Here is a 24,317-nt window from a genome sequence, read left to right as displayed (position 1 = left end):
TTGGCGCGCAGCTGTCTATTTCTCTGTTATTACATTATTGCTTTTATCACTATAAATTGCCTTTATGGCCTCCCTCCCCTCCCCACCGCCAATAATGCTTTCGGACGGAGATGGAATGTTCAATCGGTAAGTGAATTACGGTTTTGTCACTTCCAGGAACATTGGCCTATCCACTCGTAGAAAAAAATAGTTTGAATGCTTGTATATCCTCTCCCAGAGCGGGGAAAATGAAACCAATCACTATTTTTTTAGCGTCGAAGGCCGCGTACTTGAGATTCGCTGATTTACACTGATAGATTTTCGCTGCAGTAGGAAGCGTCAGATTGCGCTGTCAGCTGTTGTAAGTGTTGCATCAACAACTATTCACACGAGAGAAGCTTCCACTGAGTAATTGATGTAGCCATGCAGAAAAAGCTGTTTTTACTCACTCATTACACATGGCCTTTCATATAGATGATTCAACGCCGAATTTCACGAACTTCATTGTTTAGAGCTGTGTTTGTGCAGGGGTCCGTAGCGTGCGTCCCACAGGCGGCGTGCATCTACAACATGTCTGTAAGGGACAACATCTTGTTTGGGAAGAAGTTTGATGCCGCCTTCTACCAGCGTGTACTGAGTGCCTGCGATCTGCTGAAAGACATCGCTTCATTACCATCTGGAGACCTCACCGAAGTTGGGGAAAAGGTAAGCGATTACTGTTCCATTTTGGCCCGGCTTCGCGTTATCCGTTCTCCTTTATGCCACTAGTGTGGAGCCATTTGCAACAAAAGTATAACTGACTAGAAATGAGTATATAACATCTGACACTGCTCAGAATTTCCTGTGATTTGTTTTTATGTTTATCTGCAGCCTGTCAAGCTGGCAAAGTGGTCTTGCGCCGGTGTCGGCAGGCATGCGCCCCCTTCCTCGCTGCAAGCTTGTGCAGCTTCACCATGAGCACATATATTCATTCGCTAGGACTTGCGATAGAGTGGGAGCGTTTAGAGGGAAGCATGAAGCTTGCGCTGATGAATGTCAGAGATGGGAGAGGCGCAAAACTCCAGAAATGGTTTGCTATTTGGATTTATTAAAACGACGTGTAGAATACCCCGGAAGCGTGAACCGAGAGAAAAACAAGAACTGCTGTAAAACAAAGATGTAATGATGCGCATGATGTGCACCGGAGTGTGCCCGCTTGAGCCAAGGGGACTGTTTTTAAATCATTTGTCCCGAACTGTATTTAAATCGGCCGCATGGCCAGACAGATCATCGCTTTTCGCAGCATACGACTACTCTGCCAGCACAGCTTCCTATTGCGCGGTGTGCATGCCTTGTAGCCTCTCGCCCCGTGTTATAACTAGATATTATAATCTTCGTCATGTTCTTCCGTTGGTTCTTCGTTGTGATTGCTTGCGAAGATGGCTAAGAGAGAATTGTTTTTGAGGAAGCGAAAAGCGCAGTTGACACTGACCACCATCCTAAGAGTCTAGTAGCCGCCATGTTCCCGTCTTTGGTGGCTTGCGCTGGTCATGCTGGTTGCCAAACACCAAAAAGGCGAAAGTAGTCGGGCGCATCTTCGCTAGATATGAAAAGCTAACGAATGATTGGCTGATGATGGAGTCTACAAGATCCGAGTGCTGCTGCTCACATCTTTGAGCCGTGTCCTAGCATGTGCTACGGCTTTTCTGCAATGCATTTCATCCTTACGTCTGCTCCGAAAGACGAAATAAGCCGCGAATTTTATTTTACCCTCCGGCCCCCTACCCGGCACATCACTATCGTCCAGAAAAACATTATTCAATCATCTATTGTTAAGCCTCTTCCACGTTCAAGCCACTGTATCTCACTGCCAGTAACACTGACGCCTTGACAACGTTCTCACGAAATCATAGCTAGGTAATTGCAACTCCAGTGGTGAAACTTGAATATCAGTAGTGGCATTTTCATTCTTTGCTTGCTCCCGTTTGCGTGAATGAGTTGCTATCCATCGTCATTTTCTCTTAGCGTCCCATTACCCCTTTTCTTTCCCGTGCTCTGACGCGCTCTGCTGACGTGCGCAGCGCAATCCGAAAAACAGAACGCAGGGAAAAATTTAACCTTTTCCGCTGTTTTGCAACCATTTTGCGGGCAATAAATGCATCCGCATCGGGTGGTTTTTTTTCAGGGGGCAACGCTAAGTGGAGGGCAGAAGCAGAGGATCGCTCTTGCTCGAGCAGCCTACAGCGAAAGCAGCGTGTACCTCTTGGATGATACGCTCAGCGCGCTGGACGTCCATGTCGCCTCGAAGGTGTTTAGAAAGGTCATTGGCAAGCAGGGAATCCTCCGGAACAAAGTAAGAAAACAATGTTTTACCAAATACTAAGAATAATGCAAAATCGTCGGTCGCGTACTGCTTACGAAAAAAAGTATTCTAAAACCCCAAAAAAAACAGCATCACGTGAAAGAACTGTTTTTGGGGTCCAGTAGCTCGATACTTATAACGTTACTACGAAGGGACTGCGGACACTGGACAGGAGCAGCAAAAATTGAAATTCGGTAGTTGAAGTGGAGGTGTCGAGATAAATTTTCACCGCATGGCGTGCATTAACGTGCACTGCAATCGCGCAGCACTTGGGTGCATTTTTGCCTTTTAGCCCTCCAGAGATCCCTCCGCCGAACCCGGAATTCTATCAAAAAAATTATAGATCAGCAGCCGAACGGCAATGAAACTGAGCTACTGTTGCAGGTGCGATACCTAGCTCCGGCTTAGTAGCCAGCACTCAGCAAAATTTCATCGGTTTTCACTGAGTATGCACGTGGCAGCCAGATGAGAAGACTACATATTTGAAGCACTGGAAAATACTTTAACTTTTTTTTTACTTTGTTCGTTACACATCGGAGTTCATTCCTATACTACTCCTGAACTGCGATTTTCTAGTATTCTGCGTGTCTGGCAGCATGAGTCCCCTATTAGTATGCCTACAGCCGGAATAAACTCCCGCTCATAATTTAGATGTGTATCTATAATGATAATTTCAATGCAGTGCCTATCTTCTGCAGTGAAGTTGAAAATCAGTATTTTCCTGTGACTAAGGTGGCATCAACTACACACGTTTTCACCGATAGCTGTTGTAGTGCTGTGAGGAGTCGTTTCCTTCTTTTCTTGTTAAGTTAGGCATATGACATTTTCTCGCAGTGCACATCAAGAAGAAAGAGCAAGCTAATGTGCTAAAATCATAACTTCTAGCATCTTCCTTAAAGTTCACAGAATAACCGCACACATTGGGAGAAGGACCATGCCGATGGGGAGATAATATAAGCACTCTTCAAAGAGACGTAACTATCGAATGAAAATAAAACTTTTCTATAGTAAAGCGGTCATATAAAACGATGTAAACAGTCCGGCTGTCCTCTTTTCCTTTTGCGCACTGTAGCTCAATTCCACTTATACGAATAAAATATCCTTACTCTATATGTCTTTCTTAAGCATGAAGCGCTTGGGCACATTTTCCGCGAAACCGCGGCATATCTGAAGCCAAACTTGGCGCCGAATACGCAGCAGAACATATCGAAAACATTCCGAGGTTTCCTATCGGAACTACATTGCATTCAGCACTGGTATGGTGCTCACCAGAAAAAAATGCATGCCAAAGATTTGAGCGGGAGTCAAATCGGTGGTGGTTTAAATTTCAGTAGCCGTGTTTACCTGTGCTTTCGACAATACGGCTGTCATCGCATCTTCTCAGGCTACGTTGTTGTTTTTGTTGCCTTACTGACATGACTCATACCCACGACGAGGGCTTGGCAAGGGTTCAGTGAGGATAACCAAAAGAAGGGGAAAACTGGTGCCAAACTAATGGTTGTACATTGCCTAATATATACTTGTCCTTGACCGTCCTCGTCTTTATCTTTTGTTCATAGTTCTGCTTTTAGAGATTCTCTTCGCCGGAAGCGCTCGCAGTCCGTCTGTACAGTGTAGAGAATGTAGAAAATAGAATGTACAGAAATGTAGGAAGTAGAAAATGTGGCGAGGGCAGCCAAGCGTCATTTCCAGCTGGAAGAGTAGCGGTTGATGACAGTGGCTCTGTATTCTGCGAAAGCATGCAGTCGACCATGCGTGCTTCCCGGCTGGAAGAGCAGAATGAAACCAGAGCTAGTGGGGCAACATCCAGCAGCGAAAAGAGCGAAAAAATGCCCCACTACAGCTGCCACACCTCTCGTGCAACGTATCTCAAGCTTGCACCTACACTTGATGACGAAATTGACTAGAGATGTTTGATGACCTGCAGAAACATCTGAGTACTCTCTATTAATTCTCTGTCTCGCTCGCAATGAGGGAACTAAGAAACACTACTCAAAAGTTGACAATTTCTCACAACAGACAACGTGGCAATTTTATGCCGTCGAATGATAACACAGTCTCCATCCAGGAAATTCCTGAGAAACAACTTCTGTTTTTCCTTTTCATCAGACACGCCTTGTCGTATGCAATCAAAGTCGGTATCTTCAGGAGATGGACAAAGTCCTTCTTATTGCTGACAGACAAGTTTCCATATTTGATGGAATCAATGAACTTGTCAGAGATGAAAGATGCCCTGCTTCAATCCACGACGATGTGCAAGGCAGCTACACAGGCGGAAATGACCGTAATACGTAAGTAGAATTTCCTGTGGAAGTGAATATCATCTTTAAACACCTTCTTGAATTGTACAGGACGTTCCGGAACCACTCCAGTTCCTTCCTGATGAGCTCTAAAAGTGGCCACTAGAGCGCAGCTTCGAATGGATGGCAGAGAAGGAGATCACAGAGAATTTAGAGGGTGTGGAGAACAAAATGTCTCTCTACACAGTCACTGTTTTATTGTGACTGGCCCTTTTTCTGCATTGTGACAAGTTGGGAAGGCCACTTGGTAGGAATGGTATAGACCGTGTTTTCGCGACTGAAGCTGTGCCGGTTTAGCTACCAACCACGCGCTTCCTTTACGGCATAGTCATCGTTAGACTCCATTCCTGACAACCGCAGTCAAATATCTTGCGAAAGTTTTGTTGACGTGATTTGCGAATAATGTGGAAAGTTGAAAAGCTTAGATGAAGATTGAAACAAGAGGTGAAAGCAAAAACCAGCCCTGAACATTCATCTGACAACGAACGAAAGAAACGACAGCAATATTGCTCTGAAATGTATTGGAGGGAAGGAAAAATTCTCCATGCTCAGGTTGATGTAAACGAACGCTTAGCCATGAGCAAGTGGAGTCACACCTTAAGCCTCTCTCTACGCTGCCTCTCCTCTCCTACCGGTCTCACTCCCAATGGGAATACTCCTAAATTTTTTTCCCCAATACTCCTAGAAGATCACTTCAGATCTGCTGCCGACCCCTTCTGGGTTACATATAGATAGCATAAGAGTCGCACGTCTCGCGTTTTTCGAATGGACCATGATGCCGATGGCTAGTCAATTGCAAAAACACTCGTCCAGTGGAGACAAAAATACTATAGCATATCTTTTACCTTCTAGAAGGGTTTTCTTTGTCCTATCTAAAGTAAGCTCCGCGAGTTCATCATTAAAGGAGGCATAGGTATCAGAAGCAGAAAAAGTGCCAGTTTTTACACACGTTGCTCTGTTGTCAGATCTAGTGCCGATGTTGGGTTAAGTTTTACAATGTACCGACGTTTTCGGGTATCTCTTGGGGAATACAGCTAGACGGTGCTCCAACCAGTGGTTTAGCACGACCATTTGAAGTACGTGCTCAAATATTTAACATCGAGTGCAATACGCTGCCCTTCTCTGTTTGGTTTTGTTTGTGGGGGTGTAACGTACCAAAGTGACTTATACACCGTTTCCAACATCAAGAACGCTGTGAAGGCTAAGGAAGTAGTCCACACACACAAAAAAACGTGTATCACTCCGCGCTGTTCTGCGGCAGTGTGCTCTAACACGTCGCTCCCGAGAATCTACATGCAACATAGGCGGCGTGGGTTCAAATACCGCATGATGAAACTTTTTTTTTTCACACATCTTTTTTTTTCATCGCAAGTTGCATTACGCGTGACTTGAATGAGAAATCTCGTTTTGTTCAGAATCGCTTGAATAGTATGCCGCGCTGTGAAATGAACTGCATGCATTGTTCATTTCATGCATGCCGCATTAATGTGAGCTGTCCGAAATTCGTTGTCAGTGAGCTTGCACCGGCTTTTGGTCAGCAGTGGAGGTTTTATTTCCGACTCCTCAGCATTGTGACTATACTTTTTAGATGCAAGCAAGGGATTTGTGCGAAAATATGGCGTTCATTTGTCGAGTTTAATATATGAGCACAGTTGTTAGTGCTCCGCCGTAGCCCGATTAACAAGTGGCCATCTGAAATTTTAGATTTCTCCGTTGCCGAAGAGCCCACTCCTTCGTGGGCCCCTCTTAAGGTACCTGGCATGTTATGAATTCTTCCGTGCAACCGGTTAGCGGCGGATCCAGTCTTCGCCAAAAGAGTCTGGGACCGACTTTGGCAATGTGCTGTAGAGTTGCCCAAAGGATTTGGCGAGAGCAATTATTTTTTACTGATCGTAAAGTTGAGAAGGAAGATGTCTGTTAATTTAGAAAGTTGGGTTATCAAACATGAGCGCAGAAAACATATTCTAGCCTTCTTAATCGCCTATTTTTTGACTATATATTGCCACAGTGCTGACATTCTGCCGGCGCCACCTGGTGGCCGAACCTGTCTCCCAGGGCGTGGCCGAACGTCTTCTTTCTCTCGAATGTGCGCGGCTGTTTGGCAAGCCTCGCCCGAGTAAACGGTTGTGCTTCCCGCGTCCTCTACATTTGTCAGTGACATTTGGTGGAGGTGCTGGGTTCCATCCCATGTACGCTGACCCCGTCGAAATCCTTGACGCTTCTTCCCGACGCGCGGACGCCACACCTGTCCACAAAGCCAGCCGTCGCCTGCGAGGCCTGCAACCCGAGTTTGAGCCACTGAAAAGGCCTGTGCAAGCTATGACTTCCACCACTGGCAGCCAGACAGGTCAGTACTCCGGCAGTACTCAGCCGTTTGTGCATCTCGCAACTCGGTCGCCACCATCCTTCCACGAAGACCAGTTCGAGGATGTTGAAGATTGGTCGGCCAGTTTTGACCGTGTTGCTGCGTTCAACCAATGGGACGACCAGCGGAGGCTGATGAATGTTTATTTCGCACTGCAAGACTCGGCGAAAACGTGATTCGAGAACCACGAGGCATCTTTTTCTAAATGGGCAGCTTTTCGCCGTCATCTGCTCGCCACATTCAGCTCGAACGAGCGAAAGGAAAATGCTGAAATTGCCCTTCGCCCCAGGTCATAGCAGTCCAACGAGGGCGTGGCCATGTTTATTGAGGACATGACCCGCCTCTTCAATCGGGCCAGCCCAGCCGTGCCCGTAGCTACAAAGGTGCGGCGCCTAAAGGAGCAGCTGTTTGCTGGCCTCATGCGCGACCCTCCGAGAACCCTCACCGCCTACGCCAAGGAAGCTACGAGCATGGAACGATCATTGCAAGAACGGAGTGCCCAATACGGCCGTCAGGCAGATGTTGCAGCCACTCACTACTGCATGTCCTATCCAGGCCCCGGGGATGAGGCGCAGCAAGAGCTTGGGCGGAGCATTGTTCGCGAAAAACTGCGACACCTCCACTTGGATGCTCCGTCGGCAAGCACACCTTCTACAAGCGATGTCCTCCATGACGAAATTCGGCGAGCGGTGCAGCCACCACCAGCACCACTATCGGAGCCGCACGTGATGTCCTACAGCGATGCCCTGCGCCGACCTGCCCGCGCGCAGCAAGCGTTTCGCCCCGTTGCCGAACCACGACCACCCCATCGTTACCTGCGTCCCGTCGAGTGGCAGCAGGACCTGTGCCCTTTTTTCAGCAAAGCGCACGTATGGCGAACATCCAACAATCGTCCGCTCTGCTACCACTGCGGGGAGCCCGGCCATATTCTGCGGAATTGCCAGTACCGGCGGATGGGTTTAAGATGATTCCCACCGGACGCACCTCGACCGCGCTATGGTGAAAGACCGCAGTACATAGAGGAGTACCTGGCCACTCAGGCGCTGCCCCCGACCTCGCAGCGGCGCCAATCGTGATCGCCGTCCCCGAGGCGCTTTGTTTCGCCCAGTCGGCCCTCATCCCCTGGTCAGCTCAGAGGCACGTCCCTTCGCCGGGAAAACTGAAGAGGGCGTCCTCCGGGGGCAGGGCCGCCGCCATTGCACAAAGTTAACAGCCTCCACCCGACGATTTGACGCGACGGCCCGAGCAGCGACGACCCGATCCGACGTGCTATGAACGATTAGTTGCTGCTGAATTTTTAGTAACCGTCGACAGTCATGAAGTGACCGCACTCGTCGATACCGGCGCTGATTTTTCTCTGATGAGCAGGCACCTCGCCACAAGCCTCCGTAAGGTTCTGACGCCTTGGTGTGGACCCGTGATCCGCACCGCCGGTGGCCATGTAGTGACGCGGACCGGCGTCTGCACCTTTCGCATCCAGATCCGCGGTCTTACTTTCACTGGCTCCTTTGCCGTATTACGTGACTGTTCGAAAGATCTCATTCTGGGCATGGATTTCCTTCAAGAGTATGGTGCGGTCATCGACCTTCGGGAGCTTATGGTATCTTTTTCCTCCCAGCGAGCCGTTGACACGAACACCGAGCCCAGAAGAGTAATGTTGCGCGTATGTGACGGTCTACATAACAATCCCTCCGCGAGCCAGCAAGTTCGTCACAGTCGATTTAAATGACAGCACCGGCAATCTTGGCATCGCTGAAGCGAACGTGCTGCTGCTACTTGCTCGGCAAGTTTGTGTCTCTCGAGGCCTAGTAGAACTTGCCAACGGTTGCATGGACATCTTAGTCACCAACTATTCCCGTGAACCACAGCATTTAACGAAGACAGCGGTCATCGCTTACTTTGACGAGCTTGGAGAGTGTTCCAGGCAGTGCTCTTTGTCCACCCCGTCAGACATTGACGATACAACGGCTACAGCCATTCCGACCGACGTAAACCCGCACCTCTTGGCCAGTCAGAAACGCTGCTTGGAAAACCTCATCTCTTCCTTCCGCGACTGTTTTGCATCAACTTCCAAGGAGCGACAGACGCCGCTTACCAAGCACGGAATTATCGTTACTGACGACCAAAGCCCACTATGCCAGCGCCCTTATCGCGTGTCTTCAAAAGAACGTGACGCCATCCGCCATCAAGTTCCACAAATGCTCCAGGACGACGTCATGCAACCGTCCACGAACCCCTGGGCATCACCTGTTGTCCTCGTCACGAAGAAAGATGGCACTCTCAGGTTTAGCGTGGATTACAGACGCCCCCAATAGCATCACGAAAAAGGATGTGTATCCTCTGCCACGCATTGATGACTCCCTAGACCGCCTACGCCATGCCACTTACTTTTCGTCCCTTGACCTCCGCAGTGAGTTCTGGCAAATAGAGGTCGACGAACGCGACCTAGAGAAGACCGCCTTTATTACTCCTGACGGTTTGTACGAGTTTAAGGTGCTCTCTTTTGGCTTGTGCTCGGCCCCTGCCACATTCCAACGAATGATGGACACCGTGCTGTCTGGCCTAAAGTGGCAGTCATGCCTAGTTTATCCCGACGATGTCGTGATCTTCTCTGACACGTTCGATGAGCACCTGAAACGTTTGCGTGCTGTTTTCGAGGCTTTACGTTCCGCTGGTCTCTCTCTCAAGCCAGAAAAATGACGCTGCGTTTCACGAGTTAAAGTTTCTTGGTCACATTGTCAGCGCTCGAGGTGTAGGCCCAGACCCCGAAAAGACGGCCGCCGTAGCTGCCTTCTCCAAGCCAACAGACAACGTAGCCTGCGTTGTTTCTTGGGCCTCTGCGCGTACTATCGCCGGTTTGTTCGCAATTTCTCCAAGCTAGCAGAGCCTCTGACCCGCGTAACGAAAGACGCTGAACCCCTTTTCTGGGGCGAGGACCAGGAAAGAGCCTTCACGGAACTCAAGTCTTATGTCCAATGTGCGCCTGTGCTTGTTCACTTCCATGAAGAGGCCGACACGGAACTGCACACTGATGCCAGTAACGTTGGTCTGGGTGCGGTCCTTGTTCACTGGCAGGATGGTCTAGAACGCGTGATTGCTTACGCCAGTCGAACTTTATCCTGTTCCGAAGTCAATTATTCCACTACGGAAAAAGAATGTCTGGCTGTGCTGTGGGCAGTTACGAAATTTTGACCGTACTTGTATGGCCGCCCGTTTCGGGTCATGAGTGACCATCATTCACTGTGTTGGCTGGCGAAGCTGAAAGATCCTTCGGGGCGGCTTGCTCGATGGAGCCATCGGTTACAAGAATTTGATGTCACCATCATGCAAAAGTCCGGGCAGTAACACAGTGATGCTGACCGTCTCTACCGCGCTCCTATTCCCTGTCCCACGGACGAGTCCGACGACGATTCCGCTTTTCTCGGTGCTGTCACCACATCCACCCTTGCCCGCCAACAGCGGGACGACTCCGAACTGCTGCCCCTCGTCGAGTACCTCGAAGGAACCGCTCCATCACCACCTCGACTCTTCAAGCGCGGACTGTCATCGTTTTGCTTAAGTGATGGTGTCCTCTACAAAAAGAACTATGGCCCAACGGACACTGTCTATATGCTTGTAGTGCCTCCAACGCTTCGTGACGAAGTCCTGTGTGCGTGCCATGACAACTTTCCCTCGGGCCACCTCGGGTTTTTCCGCACGTTAGCGCGCATACGCCACAAGTACTACTGGCCCAGGCTTGCTGCGGTTGTCCACCGCTACGTGCGAACCTGTCGTGAGTGTCAGCGCCGGAAGACACCGCCGACTAAACCAGCTGGGCTCCTGCAGCCTAACGATCTCCTGCGCCTCCGATTTCAACAGGTCAGGATGGACTTACTCGGCCCATTTCTGGCGTCTTCCATGGGTAACCGGTATATTGCTGTTGCCACTGACTATCTTATCCGCTAATGTGAGACCAAGGCCCTTGCCCGTGGCACCCCCGCCGAAGTTGCAAATTTATTCATTCACAACATTGTGCTTCGTCACGGAGCCCGAACAGTCGTATTATCTGACAGGGGAACCGCGTTTACGTCGACACTTACGAGTGAGGTACTTCGACTGAGTGGTACCAGCCATAGCAAGACTACAGCTTACAATCCGCTAACGGACTGACCGAGCGGCTTAACAAGACAATTGCCAATATGCTTTCTATGTATGTCGACGATGACCATGCGAACTGGGATCGGATACTGCCGTACATCACGTTCGCGTACAACACTGCGCTCCATGAAACGATGCGCTTCACTCCGTTCCATTTGGTGCACGGTCGCGAAGCCTTGACCATGCTGGACGGCATGCTTCTTCCGGATCCTGCTCCCTCGTCGGTCGTGGACGCTGAACAATTTGTTCGTGACGCCGAAGCCGCTCGCCAAGTTGCTCGACAGTGAATCCGGTGCCAACAACAACGCGACTCTGAGCGCTACTACCTCCGCCGCAGGGAGGTGATTTACACACCCGGTGACCAAGTCTGGGTGTGGAGTCCGATCCGTTTGCGAGGGCAGTCTGAGAACCTTCATCGCCGTTACTTTAGTCCATACCAAGTGTTACGCCGCCTCAGCGAGGTGACCGACGAGGTGCTTCCTCAAGGAACTGTCCGGTTGTCTCGACAACCGAAGTCCGAAGTAGTCCACGTGGCGCGAATGAAGCCGTATTACTCTCCTTAGCCCCTTTCCACAAAGACACTCGCGCCGCTACCTGGAAGCCTTACGTATGTTTTTCCCCCTCACATGCGGCATCAAGTCGATGCCTCTTGGAAGGGAGGGGGCAATGCCACATTGGATGGATGGATGGATGGATACGGCTGAACCCTTTACATCGGGCGGCGGCTCAAGCCACCTAGCCATGTCTTGTGAAATTTTACTCCTGTCTTGCTTTTAGCCACCAATCAGATAACCTTCGCTTGGTTACTTCTAACCTCTTAAAATCCACTTTCCCTTCACTATCCCTAAACCCCAATGCCTTGGGTAAGTCAGCCCCGCTGCCTTCCACTGTAGGGTGAAGCCCTTTACAGAAAAGTATCAAGTGTTCAGCCGTTTCCTCCTCCTCTCCGCACGCAATGCACAAAGTGTCTATCTCCTGGTACCTGACTCTATACTTCTTAGTCCGCAAAACTCCAGTCCTGGCCTCAAACAACAAAGAACTTCCCCTACAATTATCATAGATATTTTCTTTGACAATTTCCTGTTTAAAGGTCCGGTATGTTTCTAGTGCCGATTTCGTCAGCATCCCTGTTTTCCACAAAGCTCTCTCTGTTCCTTTAACCTTTTTCTTAACCGATAATTGCTGATTTGCCCCCTTACTGCTGTCCAGATATTTGCTTGTCAATTTTCTAGTTCGCTTTCTCCATTTCGTGTCAACATTCTTTATATACAGGTATCTGAAAACTTTCCTAGCCCACCGCTTTTCCTCCATCCTTCTCAATCGTTCCTCAAATGCTATCTTACTGCTAGCCTCTCTGCTCTCGAAAGACGCCCATCCCATATCACCCTGTACCCCCTGATTTGGTGTATTGCCATGTGCTCCCAAAGCTAACCTCCCTACTCCCCGTTGCCGAATTTCCAGCCTTGCTTGAACATCTGGCCTCATACACAGGACCGCATTCCCGAATGTCAGGCTAGGGACCATCACCCCTTTCCAGATCCCTCTTACCACCTCATACCTATTGTAATTCCACAGTGCCCTATTTTTCATGACAGCTGCATTCCTACTAGCTTTATTCATTACATATTTTTCATGCTCTGTCAGATACTCAACACTGTTATTTATCCACACCCCAAGATACTTGTACTCATTCACTACCTTTAGCACGAACTCCTGTATTCTATGCTCGCCGCCCTCTTCATTAAATGTCATGACTGCAGATTTTTCCTTACTATACTTGAAGCCTAATCTATCTCCCTCTGTACTGCATATGTCTAACAACTTCTGCAGGTCTTCCTTGTTGTCAGCCATTATCACTATATCGTCCGCATATATTAGTCCCGGTAATGTCTGTTTAATCAATTCCCCTTGCTTGAAAAAAGATAGGTTGAAACCTAGTCCGCTCCCCTCTAGCTTGGCCTCCAAACCTTGCAGGTACAACATGAACAATAAAGGGGACAGAGGACATCCTTGTCTAAGCCCCCGCTGTATCTCTACAGGCCCTGATACATTTTTTTCCCATTTTATGAGCACTCTGTTACCTCTATATATATCTTTTAAAAGATTAATTACTCCATTTTCCACATCCAATGTGCCCAATATGTCCCACAAATGCTCCTGAGTAACGTTGTCATAGGCTCCCCTAATATCCAGAAATGCTAGCAATAAGGGCCTATGTTCCTTTTCCGCAATTTCTATACACTGTGTCAATGAAAATAGATTGTCCTCCAACCTCCTTTGTTTCCGGAACCCATTCTGTAGTTCCCCTAGCACCCCCTCGTTCTCCACCCAAGCCTGCAGTCTATCCTTTATAATTTGCATCACCACCCTGTAAACCACAGACGTCACTGTTATGGGGCGATAGTTACTTACGTCTGCTTTGTCCCCCTTTCCCTTATATATCATGTTCATTCTACTTAATCGCCATTCATCGGGGACTTTCTCATCCACTATCATTTTGTTCACTACCTGTATTAATGTTTGCTTGGATTTTGGTCCTAACTTCTTTATCAACATAATCGGGATACCATCTGGTCCTGTTGATGTGCCACTAGGAACCTTCTTCTCTGCCCTTTCCCACTCTCCTTGCTCAAGTGAAGCTATTGCTGTAACCGGTCTATCCTCCTTCGATAAATTATGTACCACGTGCTTTGCTGAAAATTTTTCCGTCATCCTTGTTCCTATGTGTTTTATTGCTTCATCCCCTTCTAGTCGAATACCCTCATCTGTAACAATAAACCTTTGTTCTAGCCTAGTTTTATTACTCATTGCATTTAGATGTTTCCAGAATTTTTGGGCTGCTTTTCTATCCTTTTTATTTACTTTTGACATCCATTGGGCACCCTTTCTTCTAATTTTCTCATTAATCAAATAGGATGCGTCCCTTCTACACTTTATGAAGGTATCCCATTTTCTGTCTACTTCGGGTTTTGGTTCCCTCCTCTTCTTGGAATATCTGTGTTCCCTGGATGCTTCCTTGCGCTTTTCTATTGCCCTCTTGACCTCCTCATCCCACCAACTCTTGGGTTTGCATCTTTTCCCTTTTAGCTTTACTCCCACCTTAGCTAGCTCTAGCTCCAGTAATCGAGTTAATTTGGTATAAGTCCATTCTGTTTCACTATCCTCAAAAATTACTTTCTCGATTTGTTTGGCTGCTACTTCCAATTGCTTTTCTGAGTAAAAATTTCCCCCTGATTGTTTATCTTGATTCAGTCCTACATTGCTTTTTCTTCTGAAGCTCAACTTGATACGCTTGTGGTCACTACCTAGACTTCTGGAACCATCTTCATCTATGCTCATTACCCCTAATCTGTTATACATCCTCTGTGACATTAGTGCATAATCTATCGTCGAGTGCAGACTCCCCGCCTCCCATGTTATGAGCCCTTCACACTTCTCGGTGCTGTTGCATACAACTAAATCATGCCTGTCACACATGTCCTGCAGCATGCTTCCTGTCGAATCCGTGTACCCATCCAGGTCTTCTATGTGTGCATTCATGTCGCCTAATATAATTATCTCGCCCTGTCCTCCTAGCTCATCAATGTCGCTTGCAATACATTCTAACATTTTCCTGTTTTCCTCTTTGGCATTAACCCCTGTCCACAGGTATACAAAGCCAAGGAGTGTTTGCTTGCCTGCCACTGTTCCTTTTAGCCATAAATGTTCCCTGCATCCCAGTCTAACCCTTTGAAAATTCATACTTTTATGAATGAATGCCCCAATTCCACCTCCCTTTCTGCTGCCCTCTGTTCTATTGCAATATTCCCATGCGTAGTCTGGGTTACAGGGTGGTTGCTCCATGTCTCTAAGATGTGTTTCCGCTAAACCATATACCATTAATTCCTCCTGTCTTAACTGTTCTTCTATTTCCTCCCATTTCAGTCTATTCCTGCCACCTTGCATGTTAATGAAACCTATATCTGAATTAACTTGGCCCTGGCGCTTGCGTCTCTTTCTTCCCCTATGGTTCCATTGTCCGTTTGATCTTAATTCTTCCTTCTCTACACTGGTTCCTTCAGAGCTCTGGGTCCCCCCAAAAAAGCTGTTGCCTGGCGACCTATCCTACTACCCACCTTCTTGCCAGTGGCACCACCGTAGTGGATGCCATCCTGTGCAAAAGGGTGGGGCCTAACCTCGTACACTTCCCTGTTGACCTCCATCACCTCGTATCTTAGTCGTCGACTCAATAGCCTAATTACCCGATTAGTCTCCACGACCCTCCTTTCCGTTTCGCGAGCCTGCCTCTGGACCTCTGGGATTGTGCATATGGTCACATGCACACTCTCAGAGGCCTCTCTAAGCCTACGCATCCCCACCTCCAACTGCGTCTCAAGATTCTGGCTCCTCCCCTGCAGTACATCATTGAGACCAGCATGGATGACCACAAGGTGTTCGCCATCCATGCTACCCACCACCACCTCCCGGGCTCTGGCCATTGCATCCACCATGCACTTTCCCGACTGAGCCTCCACCTGCACCCGCCTGTCTGCCTTCACTGCCGTCAGAACGCCTCCCTCAACCCTCGCTACATTCGAGTCCCCGACCACCAGAACTCTCCTGTGCCCCAAACGTTCGCTTCCTAATTCCATCTGTTGGCCTCCGGATCGCTCTAGCTGACTCTCCTGCCGCTGTACGCTATTGTCGCGAGTTTCCATGCCCGCTTTAACCTTTTTCATTTCGTTCGCATTTTTCTCACTCAATGCTCGCTGCACTACAGCACTGTACGATCGACGAGCCTCGTCCTCCACCTGACACTTCTCCGAACTGGGGTGCCCAGCCGGCCGCGACCTGAGCGCTTCAAACTGTTTTTCTAGCTGGGTCCGCTTTTCCCGCTCTTCTTTAATCTCGCCCACCATTCGCTTCAACAGGGCGGCATTATTCTCCTCCTTTTTAATCAAATCGGCGACCTGAGCTTCCAGCTTAATCCGATCCTCTCGTTCGACCTGCCGGTCCGCATTAAGTGCATTAAACCCAGCTTCCCATTCCCCTTTTAACGCATGAACGGCGTCCCCAAACCGCTTGCACATCTTACACACGAAGCTAGCCTCACCCGCCTCGGCTAAGCTCCCGAACCCTGTCTCATCTAAGTAACACCAACGGTCGCACTCCTGGCACTGTACTAACTCCCCGTCCTTGTCCTCCTTAACTTTCCTAGCTTGCCGACCCATCGTCCGGCCGACTACGCCTTGTGAAAGCCCGCCAAAATTCCTATGCGTAAAAACCCGCCAAGAATATTACACAAAACTTCGGCACTACGCAACGTAAAAGCCCGCCAAAATTCCTAGAGAAGAAACCTTCGGCACTAGTCAACGTAAGAGCCCGCTAAAACTCCTGCACAAAACTTCGGCACTACGCAACGTAAAAGCCCGCCAAAATTCCTACAGAAGAAACCTTCGGCACTAGTCAACGTAAGAGCCCGCTAAAAATCCTGCACAAAAACCTTCGGCACTGCGCAACGTAAAAGCCCGCCAAAATTCCTACACAAAAAACCTTCGGCACTACACAACGTAAAAGCCCACCAAAATTCCTACACAAAAACCTTCGGCACTACGCAACGTAAACGCCCGCCAAAAATCCTACACCAAAAACTTTCAGCAATACGCAAGGTAAAAGCCTTCCAAAATTTCTACGCAAAAACCTTCGGCACACACACTTCCGCTAGCCTTTCTACCCTTAACTCGGTTTAAAACTACTGCCCGAAAGCATGTACGTACAAGCGCAAAAACCAAAAGGCACTTAGCTTCAGACGTAGTCGCTGGAGCTCCGAAAAAAAGCGTCCGCCTCCGACGGTGTCACGAGCACCTGCTGACATTCTGCCAGCGCCACCTGGTGGCCGAACCTGTCTTTCAGCGCGTGGCCGAACGTCTTCTTTCTCTCGAATGTGCGCGGCTGCTCGGCAATCCTCGCCCGAGTAAACGGTTGTGCTTCCCGCGTCATCTATATTTGTCAGTGACAATATGCAGGATTTTGTGTATATCTGCAATTCTTTTGTTTTTGTTAAGATATTTTTCGTTCTTAAGCAAAGTACGTTTTCCTTTGTTATTGAAAAGGGAGCTCTATAACTGGGCTATGATATGCGACATAAGAGTATTATATTTAAATTTATGAGTCAAATTATATGTACGCACACACAACCCCAATATGGCCAGTATTCCCGTGTTAAGTGTTAAATTTAGAACATAGTCTTGATTCGCACAGTGACAGAAAATAGTACTGCCTCAAGGATTACAGATATGTGGTCGTGCACAAATGTATATGAAGACAATACAAAGGCAAGTCAGCTTGTCTCGATTTCCCTGCTCTCCTAGAAGAGCAGAAGCTGCTCAGACACGATTTTCTTGCAGCCAAGCAAAAGGAGTTCCGAGCTGTGGGAGCGCCAAGTAAGAATGCAGTAAAAGTTGTACAACGCTATGAAGAAATATTTTGAAAGAGCAAACAATAAATGAGACAGGACAATAAAGAATGTTGACAGTTGACCCCACAGGGTTTAAGAGAAATGGTTTATTCTGTAAACAGCCAGTGGCATGAATCACAGTGCATATAAATTAAAGGACACGTTCAGTGAAGGTACACCAACACACAATCAGTCAGGGGCTCCAAAACTGGAAAAAAAATGTTCAGCCCATCGAACAACATTATTTCATACAACGAGAACCTGACCAATGTCTGGACATGGCTACAAAGCAACGCATTTTCAGTCAACAAAATCAAATTCCTGGGACATGCAATAAGAAAGACATGACTCGAAACAAATTCACACTGAACTGAGCAAGAGCCAGCTTGAAATAATTCACACCCCCCAAAATTAAGGACGAAACATACAGTACTGGCTACCTCAACACTGGCACTGCAGCATTGCAAAACATGTCAAGACGACCAGAGAATGACAGTAACGCAAGGCAACACCAAACCAGGACTCCCTTTTCAGGACATGAAGATCAGACACCGATACATACCATTCTCAACCCTCACACAAAAAATGAGGCTCATTCTTAAGTGTGTGCGAAAGTTCGAAATTTTTGGTTAGCAAATTAAATAAATTCCTGTTCAATTAGTCGAACGAATCAAACAGTACATGCTCAAAATTATTCTAAACGAATCGAATTTGCTCTCAAATTTCCAGATACTTTTCGAATAATTGACACAACGCTTCATTAAGCTCCACTGTATTTTCCTGCAATTAATCTTCAAAAAACTGCACACATTGATGACGTGCAACACTATTCATATCCTAATTGGAAAAAGTACTATTTGCACTCTCTTACGAATTCTACTTCTATACAGACACTATTAACACGACCACGCACCGCTACCGCCACCACTTCCACCACCACTTCCACCACCACATCCTTCATATCCACCTCAGCACCTACACAACAAGTTACAGCCTGATACAATTTGATGCTAATGAGCATGTGCTTTTACACACATGCAGACACAAGTGTGATCACAGCATGGCGATGAGTCCTCTCTCTTTCCTCGGTAGACAGATCAACACACACCATCATGCACACATATTCTCACCTTTCCACCCACACACGCACAAAGGTGATCTCAGCATACTGATCAGACATCTCTGTCTTCTCTGTAGCATGTGTATTATGCATCCATTCGAATTCAAACAAGTTCATCGATGTCACTTAAATCTTCATCACTGAAATGAGTGCTCGACTCATCAGAAGAGGAGTTGCTCGAGTCACAAATGCTGAAGACAACCGGTTCAACTTCAGCGTAAACAATCAAATCGCGTTGCCATGCTTTAGCCTCAACTTTCTCCACATGAACACAACAGTTTTGCCCGTTTTCCTGGCTTGCAGACACCAGTGCTTCCGGCAGGAGCTTTTCCACTTCAGCCAAAGAGAAACATTTGTTGCGACTTGCGATGCATCCCTTCACCTGGTTCCATACAAGTTCAACGGGATTGAACTTGCAGTGGTACGGTGATAAAAGAAGAACTTCGTGGTCATGAGTAGCTGCCAAGGTGTCGATGCGGTACACAACGCTGGGTGTGTTTACCTTCTGCGAAAACACCAGCAGTTCTGCCCTCACCACGTTCTGTGACAACGGAACACCCTTGTGCGCCAAAGTTGAATATCAGCTTTGCGTGTAGACTTAGTAGGTGCTGTTTCAAGAGCCACGTTATGATATAGAGCATTGCTCATGACGACAATTCTAGTGACCGGAATGTTTGGCAAAAGCTTGTTGGTGAACCACTTCTCAAAGTAGTTGCCATCTATCTCAGAGTAGTAGTAAGCGTTGTTTCCATTTTTTGCTCTGAAGAAGTCAGCAGGGTCTTGCACAAATCCTGTTGCACTGCTCCCAGCATATACAAGGATCAAACGGGCCCCTTTGCCCGAAGGCGCAGCCAATCCCTTTAAACCTTTAAACCTTTTAAAACCTTGTTAAACCTGTTAAACCTTTAAGGAAGGCATCCTGAGATGACTTCACAGTCTTGTGCTGCTAGACGTATTCTTTTGTGTGCCCTGCATTGACCCAGGTTTCATCTAGGTACATGATGCACCTGTAAATGCGAAGCAATCGAGCGCACTAGATAATGCTTCTAAATAAACAAACACACTGCAGCATGTAAGTAGGCAACGCACTGAAACACACTGCTGGCCACTGTCTCACAAACAGCCGCTCAAAGACAATCGAGAAAAAGAATTATCTCGGTTTTATTGCTCCCTTGTTCGGGCTTATATTTTGCGGACAGGTGGCATTTGGTAGCCAGTTTATATCACTATATGTTTGCATGGCACACTTGACTAATTCGGCAACATTTTAAATCTCTTCACTTGCGGCGATCGCGAAAAAAAATTGCCAATGTTCGCAGCAGTTGTGCCAGTAACTCGCACCAACGCCGAAACGGGCAGCGTACAGTGGGTGTTCATTCGTTCCTACGGAGACGACGAGATGGCACTACCCATGGTAGTGCTGCGACATTTTTGGGAGTTTTATAGTTTTTGCTTTCCGCCTGATTGGGATTTAGCGATAAAATCTGACCCATGCAGACACGCGCCCCACCCAAACGTAGCGCAAAACTGGCCGTGAAACGTCCCCTCTACGAAAAGGTCGGCAACAGCAACGTGGTTAAGACGATTTCTCTTAACTGTGTTATTCTGAAGCAACATTCACTGTTACGACTACGAGGTTGCAAAGCTAACAGCAAGCTCTATATGAAGCGAGTATAAACGTGCTGCGTAAGGAAATAAGCAAGGAACGACTCGCACCTGCCCCGTCCTCGGAATTCCTTGATTGCCAGCAGGTACCTTCGACGGCAGGCAATGATGTGACTTCGCTCGATGAGCGCAAGGTTCCATTTTCTTTGTTCAAATGTGAATCCGACGTTCCTCATAAACCTCCACAACGTCGTTTTCTTGAAGTTCGGCAGGTCGTCGTCCTCACTGACAGCCTTTAGCAAACTGTCCAGTGTTAGAACTTCCCTCTTCGCGTACATACGTGCAATTTCAGACGAATGGCATGGACTGTGAAGCTGTTGTTCTCGACTGTTCGCGAGCTTGAAATCTTCACGTCATGGGGTCTTTTCGTCGGAGACGCCAAAGGCCCACACAGACGCTTCGCCTTGATTTTGGCAACGGTACGGGAAGATACTCCGGTATCCTCGCTCGCAGCACTAAGTGCTTCCCGAACAGATTTCTGCGGAAAACGGGTTCTGGTATGAGAATACACATTTGCAATTACTTGCTTGGCGTACCTGGGCAGCTTGGGTGTACGAACCTTCGAGAAAATGCATACAGGAGAGGTGGCCGCGGCCGCAGTGCTGGACGCCATTTTCTCAATAGTTAAAGGGAGCCGGAAAAGTAAATACGGCGGTCAGGGTTGCGGGGACACCGAAAACGTGAAATGGAAAAAGACGACAAACGCAAAATACAAAATCACAGATCTCGATCGATTCGCTCGCAACAAAACCATTTTTGTCACGCTGATGAAAAATGTATTATCTACTAAGCCTTCCGGCAAAGCATTTGTTATTTTTCGCTCACCACAAGCAACGCACTATTTTGTGTCGCGGATGCAGGCAGCGCAAAAAAAGACCGCTAGCTTTGGCAGTGTGGCACGTGATGTTTCAAACGGTGTATAGGCTATGAAGGACGCCGTAGTGAGGGATCCGGAAATTTCGACCACCTGGGGTTCTTTTAGCATGCACTGATATCGCACAGTACACGAGCCTCTAGAATTTTGCCTTCACCAAATTTCAACCGCCGCGGCCGAGTGCCATAAGCACTGAGCCACTGCGGCAGCATCTCTTTATACCACATTACTTTTGCTTTAACTCTGTCATTACACTGACATAGAACTACCAAGTAATGATTAGTGAGGTAGAATAGACAAGGGAAACAGGCAGCAGCATTGCTAGGCAAGCAATTACTCTCGCGAGCATATATGGATAAAGAAGCAACGTGAAAATTTCAGAGTAAAAAAATTCAAATTCTGATTGTTATTGCTGAAAGTATTTTTGCAAATGCTTTTAGACGCCAGGTGCATGGCACCAGAAGGGTGCCCTTGGCATCTTCTGGTTACTGTTTTGTCACAGAGTGTCTTTCAGTGATCTTTGTAGCGAAAGCTATACTGGTCTATCAGTCGAGCATTTCGTGGTGGCCACCATGGCGACCAGAGACATCCCACATCCCCACATGTGCATCGCGAGCTTCGTCGCCCCCTCGCCGCACGCCGCTCTATCACTCGAACCGCGCGTCTCATGAGCAGCATTGTGTATAAAACGTGGAGATGTAATGGGCGGCTGTATCACAACGTTTGACATGGATGCACGGAAGGAGAGTCTAGCCGCTGCTAAATGGCGGTATAGACAAGAGAAGATTAACTCTTCTGATCCAAGGTTGTCGACTGGCACTTGGCTACTAACAAAGAGAGAATGAGCGTAAGAAGGCGAAAAGACCAGCGGAGGCGCCCGAAGAGGCAGAGGAACGGCTTGCCAAACAGAAATGCCAGACTGTCGAGCGTAATAGACGATGCACAGCTGCAGAGATGGAGCCCAATGTCTCTCATTGCGAAACATACAGTGACCGCAACAAACTCAGCCAGAGAAACGTACCTCTCGCTACGTATATGCTGGCATAGCCGAGCTAAGCCCCCGCCATTTCTTTCGTTACGAAATCTTACAGGCGAAAATTCTGCTTTTTCTTGAAAAAGTGCAAGAGTCAGAACTCAGTTCCTTTTCTACGAGCAATCAAAAAGCTCTAAGTTAGTGCTCAACTGAAACCGCGAGCAAACTCTGTCGTGATAATTTCACATACGCTTCTTTTTCTCATCCAGGACGTCATCGTTGAGGCAGCAAGATGGCGCGGCCGTTCACCGTGTCACCCAGGACGAAATCGAAACGTCTTCCATTGTATGTGAGGCAGCATGGCATGTCCTTGGCAATCGCATTTTGTAACTGCAAACAGAAGGAATTTACAGACTGTAAACTAGGACAACTACATTTGTGTGGAGATGAGACACAGAACTTTGTACTGAACAAAATAGCTTGCATTGACAGACAAGCCCTGAGATACGTTTTCATTTGTTGCCGTATATGCCAGAAAACTGCTCCATTTCGACTCTCCGCGCATAGTAATTCTGCATTCTTTTTTATTTGTTTCTTTTCACTTGTTGAGATTGGATGTGCGACGTGTCCAGCAGAATAAAATAAATAAATTTTATCCCTCATTTAAAAGAATACGTAGCGGACCCGTGCGGCCCACGCACAATGTAACTTGTTTCCAGTATTTGTGATATTTGCAGTTTGTAGTACACGCCATTACTGCTACAAAGAAAGCTTGACACCGCCTTATTTATTCAAGAGCCGATTTGCAACTCAGAAACTCAAAGCAGAGGCGCTGTATTATTCTCATGCGCTTTTTACCAACCATGATGGTCACATGTCAGCACCCTGCGTACGTTGCTCCCTCTTCATATCCAACACGAACTTTTCGGGGCGTTTGGGTGAAAAAACAATGTCCCATATGTCAAAGGTATGGCGGAAGGACAGAACACAGCGTTCCCTCTCGTCCCTTCTTTATCCCTCCGTCCGTGTGCTGTTCTGTTAAGTAATCATCTTCATGATTGCCTCCTCTCTGGCAGCTACAATTAGCAATACATGACCTCTACTTATGCATCATGCTTTGTGACTTGTTTTGTCGAAGTGTATTCTTTGACGAACATTCATAGTGCGCGCATTCCTTCAGAAACATTGCAACTGGTACTACACAGGGCAGCATGGACTTATGCCTATCCACGGCGCGGATGTGCGGTCCTTCTATTGCTGCGGCAGTCGTCTGCATGGCGCTAAGAGCAGCAGCCGTTGGAACATACCTTGTTTGGATAAAACAATGGACCGATGGAAGTAGACGCGAGTGGTCTACCTCGACGTGGATCACGGGGCTTGCGATTATTTGCCTCTCCGATGGTGAGTTAAAGGTGGCAATCTACATCTTTGTAGGCGCTGCAAGAAGCGAAACCTGACCTCGCAAGCAAAAGAGCGTTTATTGTGTTAGTGTAGGAGAGCGGACTCTTGGCACTTCAGCCTGCTAAAGATGCTGAAAGTACAAGTCTGCTTAACAACCCTGCAATAAGCAACTACGCTGCATATTGTAGAAGGCTTGCCTTCTTAGGAAATTTTTCTTTTATTCTTAGAGCTTAAATACATGACATTCGAATCATAGTTTTCCGGGTTTTGCATCCAAAACAAGCACTGCGTTTTGTTATATACACCGTCGTTCATGATGTCCTCCCACCGAGAGAATACTTAGCCACTACATGCCACCGCAAAACGTTGAGCGGACCTAGTATAATAAAACAGCGTTGTAGGCCAGGCATCATTCCATCAGACTTTTGGTAATTTTCAAATGTGAAGGCGCCTAAATATAGATGAGGCGCTTCGGCGTCTAGAACCTCTCCAATATACGAGAACGCTTTTCGAGTTGCCAACATTCTGCGTCGTTCCTCTTCGATGGCATGCGGTTACAGACGCACGAGCAGCGGAGGCGCATATCCGCACGTGCTCACCATACTAAAAGCGATGTTGTTTTGAGCAAGAGGACCATTCCGTACTTTCATTTACATACTTATTGAAAGTCTATTGAAAGGTACCACAGTGAGGACAGCCGAGCTCTATTCAAACACAATCAACACC

The 24,317-nt window shown here is 47.7% G+C and overlaps 1 protein-coding gene across 2 annotated transcripts in view; it reads left to right on the top strand.

Annotated features, from left to right (window-relative positions):
• The window catches only part of LOC144132604 (multidrug resistance-associated protein 1-like), a 119,882-nt gene that overhangs the window by 62,467 nt on the left and 33,098 nt on the right, over positions 1-24,317 (top strand). For both annotated transcript variants that reach the window (XM_077665134.1, XM_077665133.1), the window contains exons 15-19: positions 508-684; positions 2,144-2,311; positions 4,430-4,611; positions 22,460-22,535; positions 23,396-23,591. In XM_077665134.1, coding sequence (XP_077521260.1) covers positions 508-684; positions 2,144-2,311; positions 4,430-4,611; positions 22,460-22,535; positions 23,396-23,591 — 799 coding nt within the window. The remainder of the gene's footprint in view (positions 1-507; positions 685-2,143; positions 2,312-4,429; positions 4,612-22,459; positions 22,536-23,395; positions 23,592-24,317) is intronic.

This window comes from Amblyomma americanum, chromosome 5 (genome assembly GCF_052857255.1).
Source record: "Amblyomma americanum isolate KBUSLIRL-KWMA chromosome 5, ASM5285725v1, whole genome shotgun sequence".
In the NCBI taxonomy this organism is placed as follows: Eukaryota; Metazoa; Arthropoda; class Arachnida; order Ixodida; family Ixodidae; genus Amblyomma; species Amblyomma americanum.
Note: the sequence above shows the minus strand (reverse complement) of the source record. Positions and strands in the feature narration are given on the sequence as shown.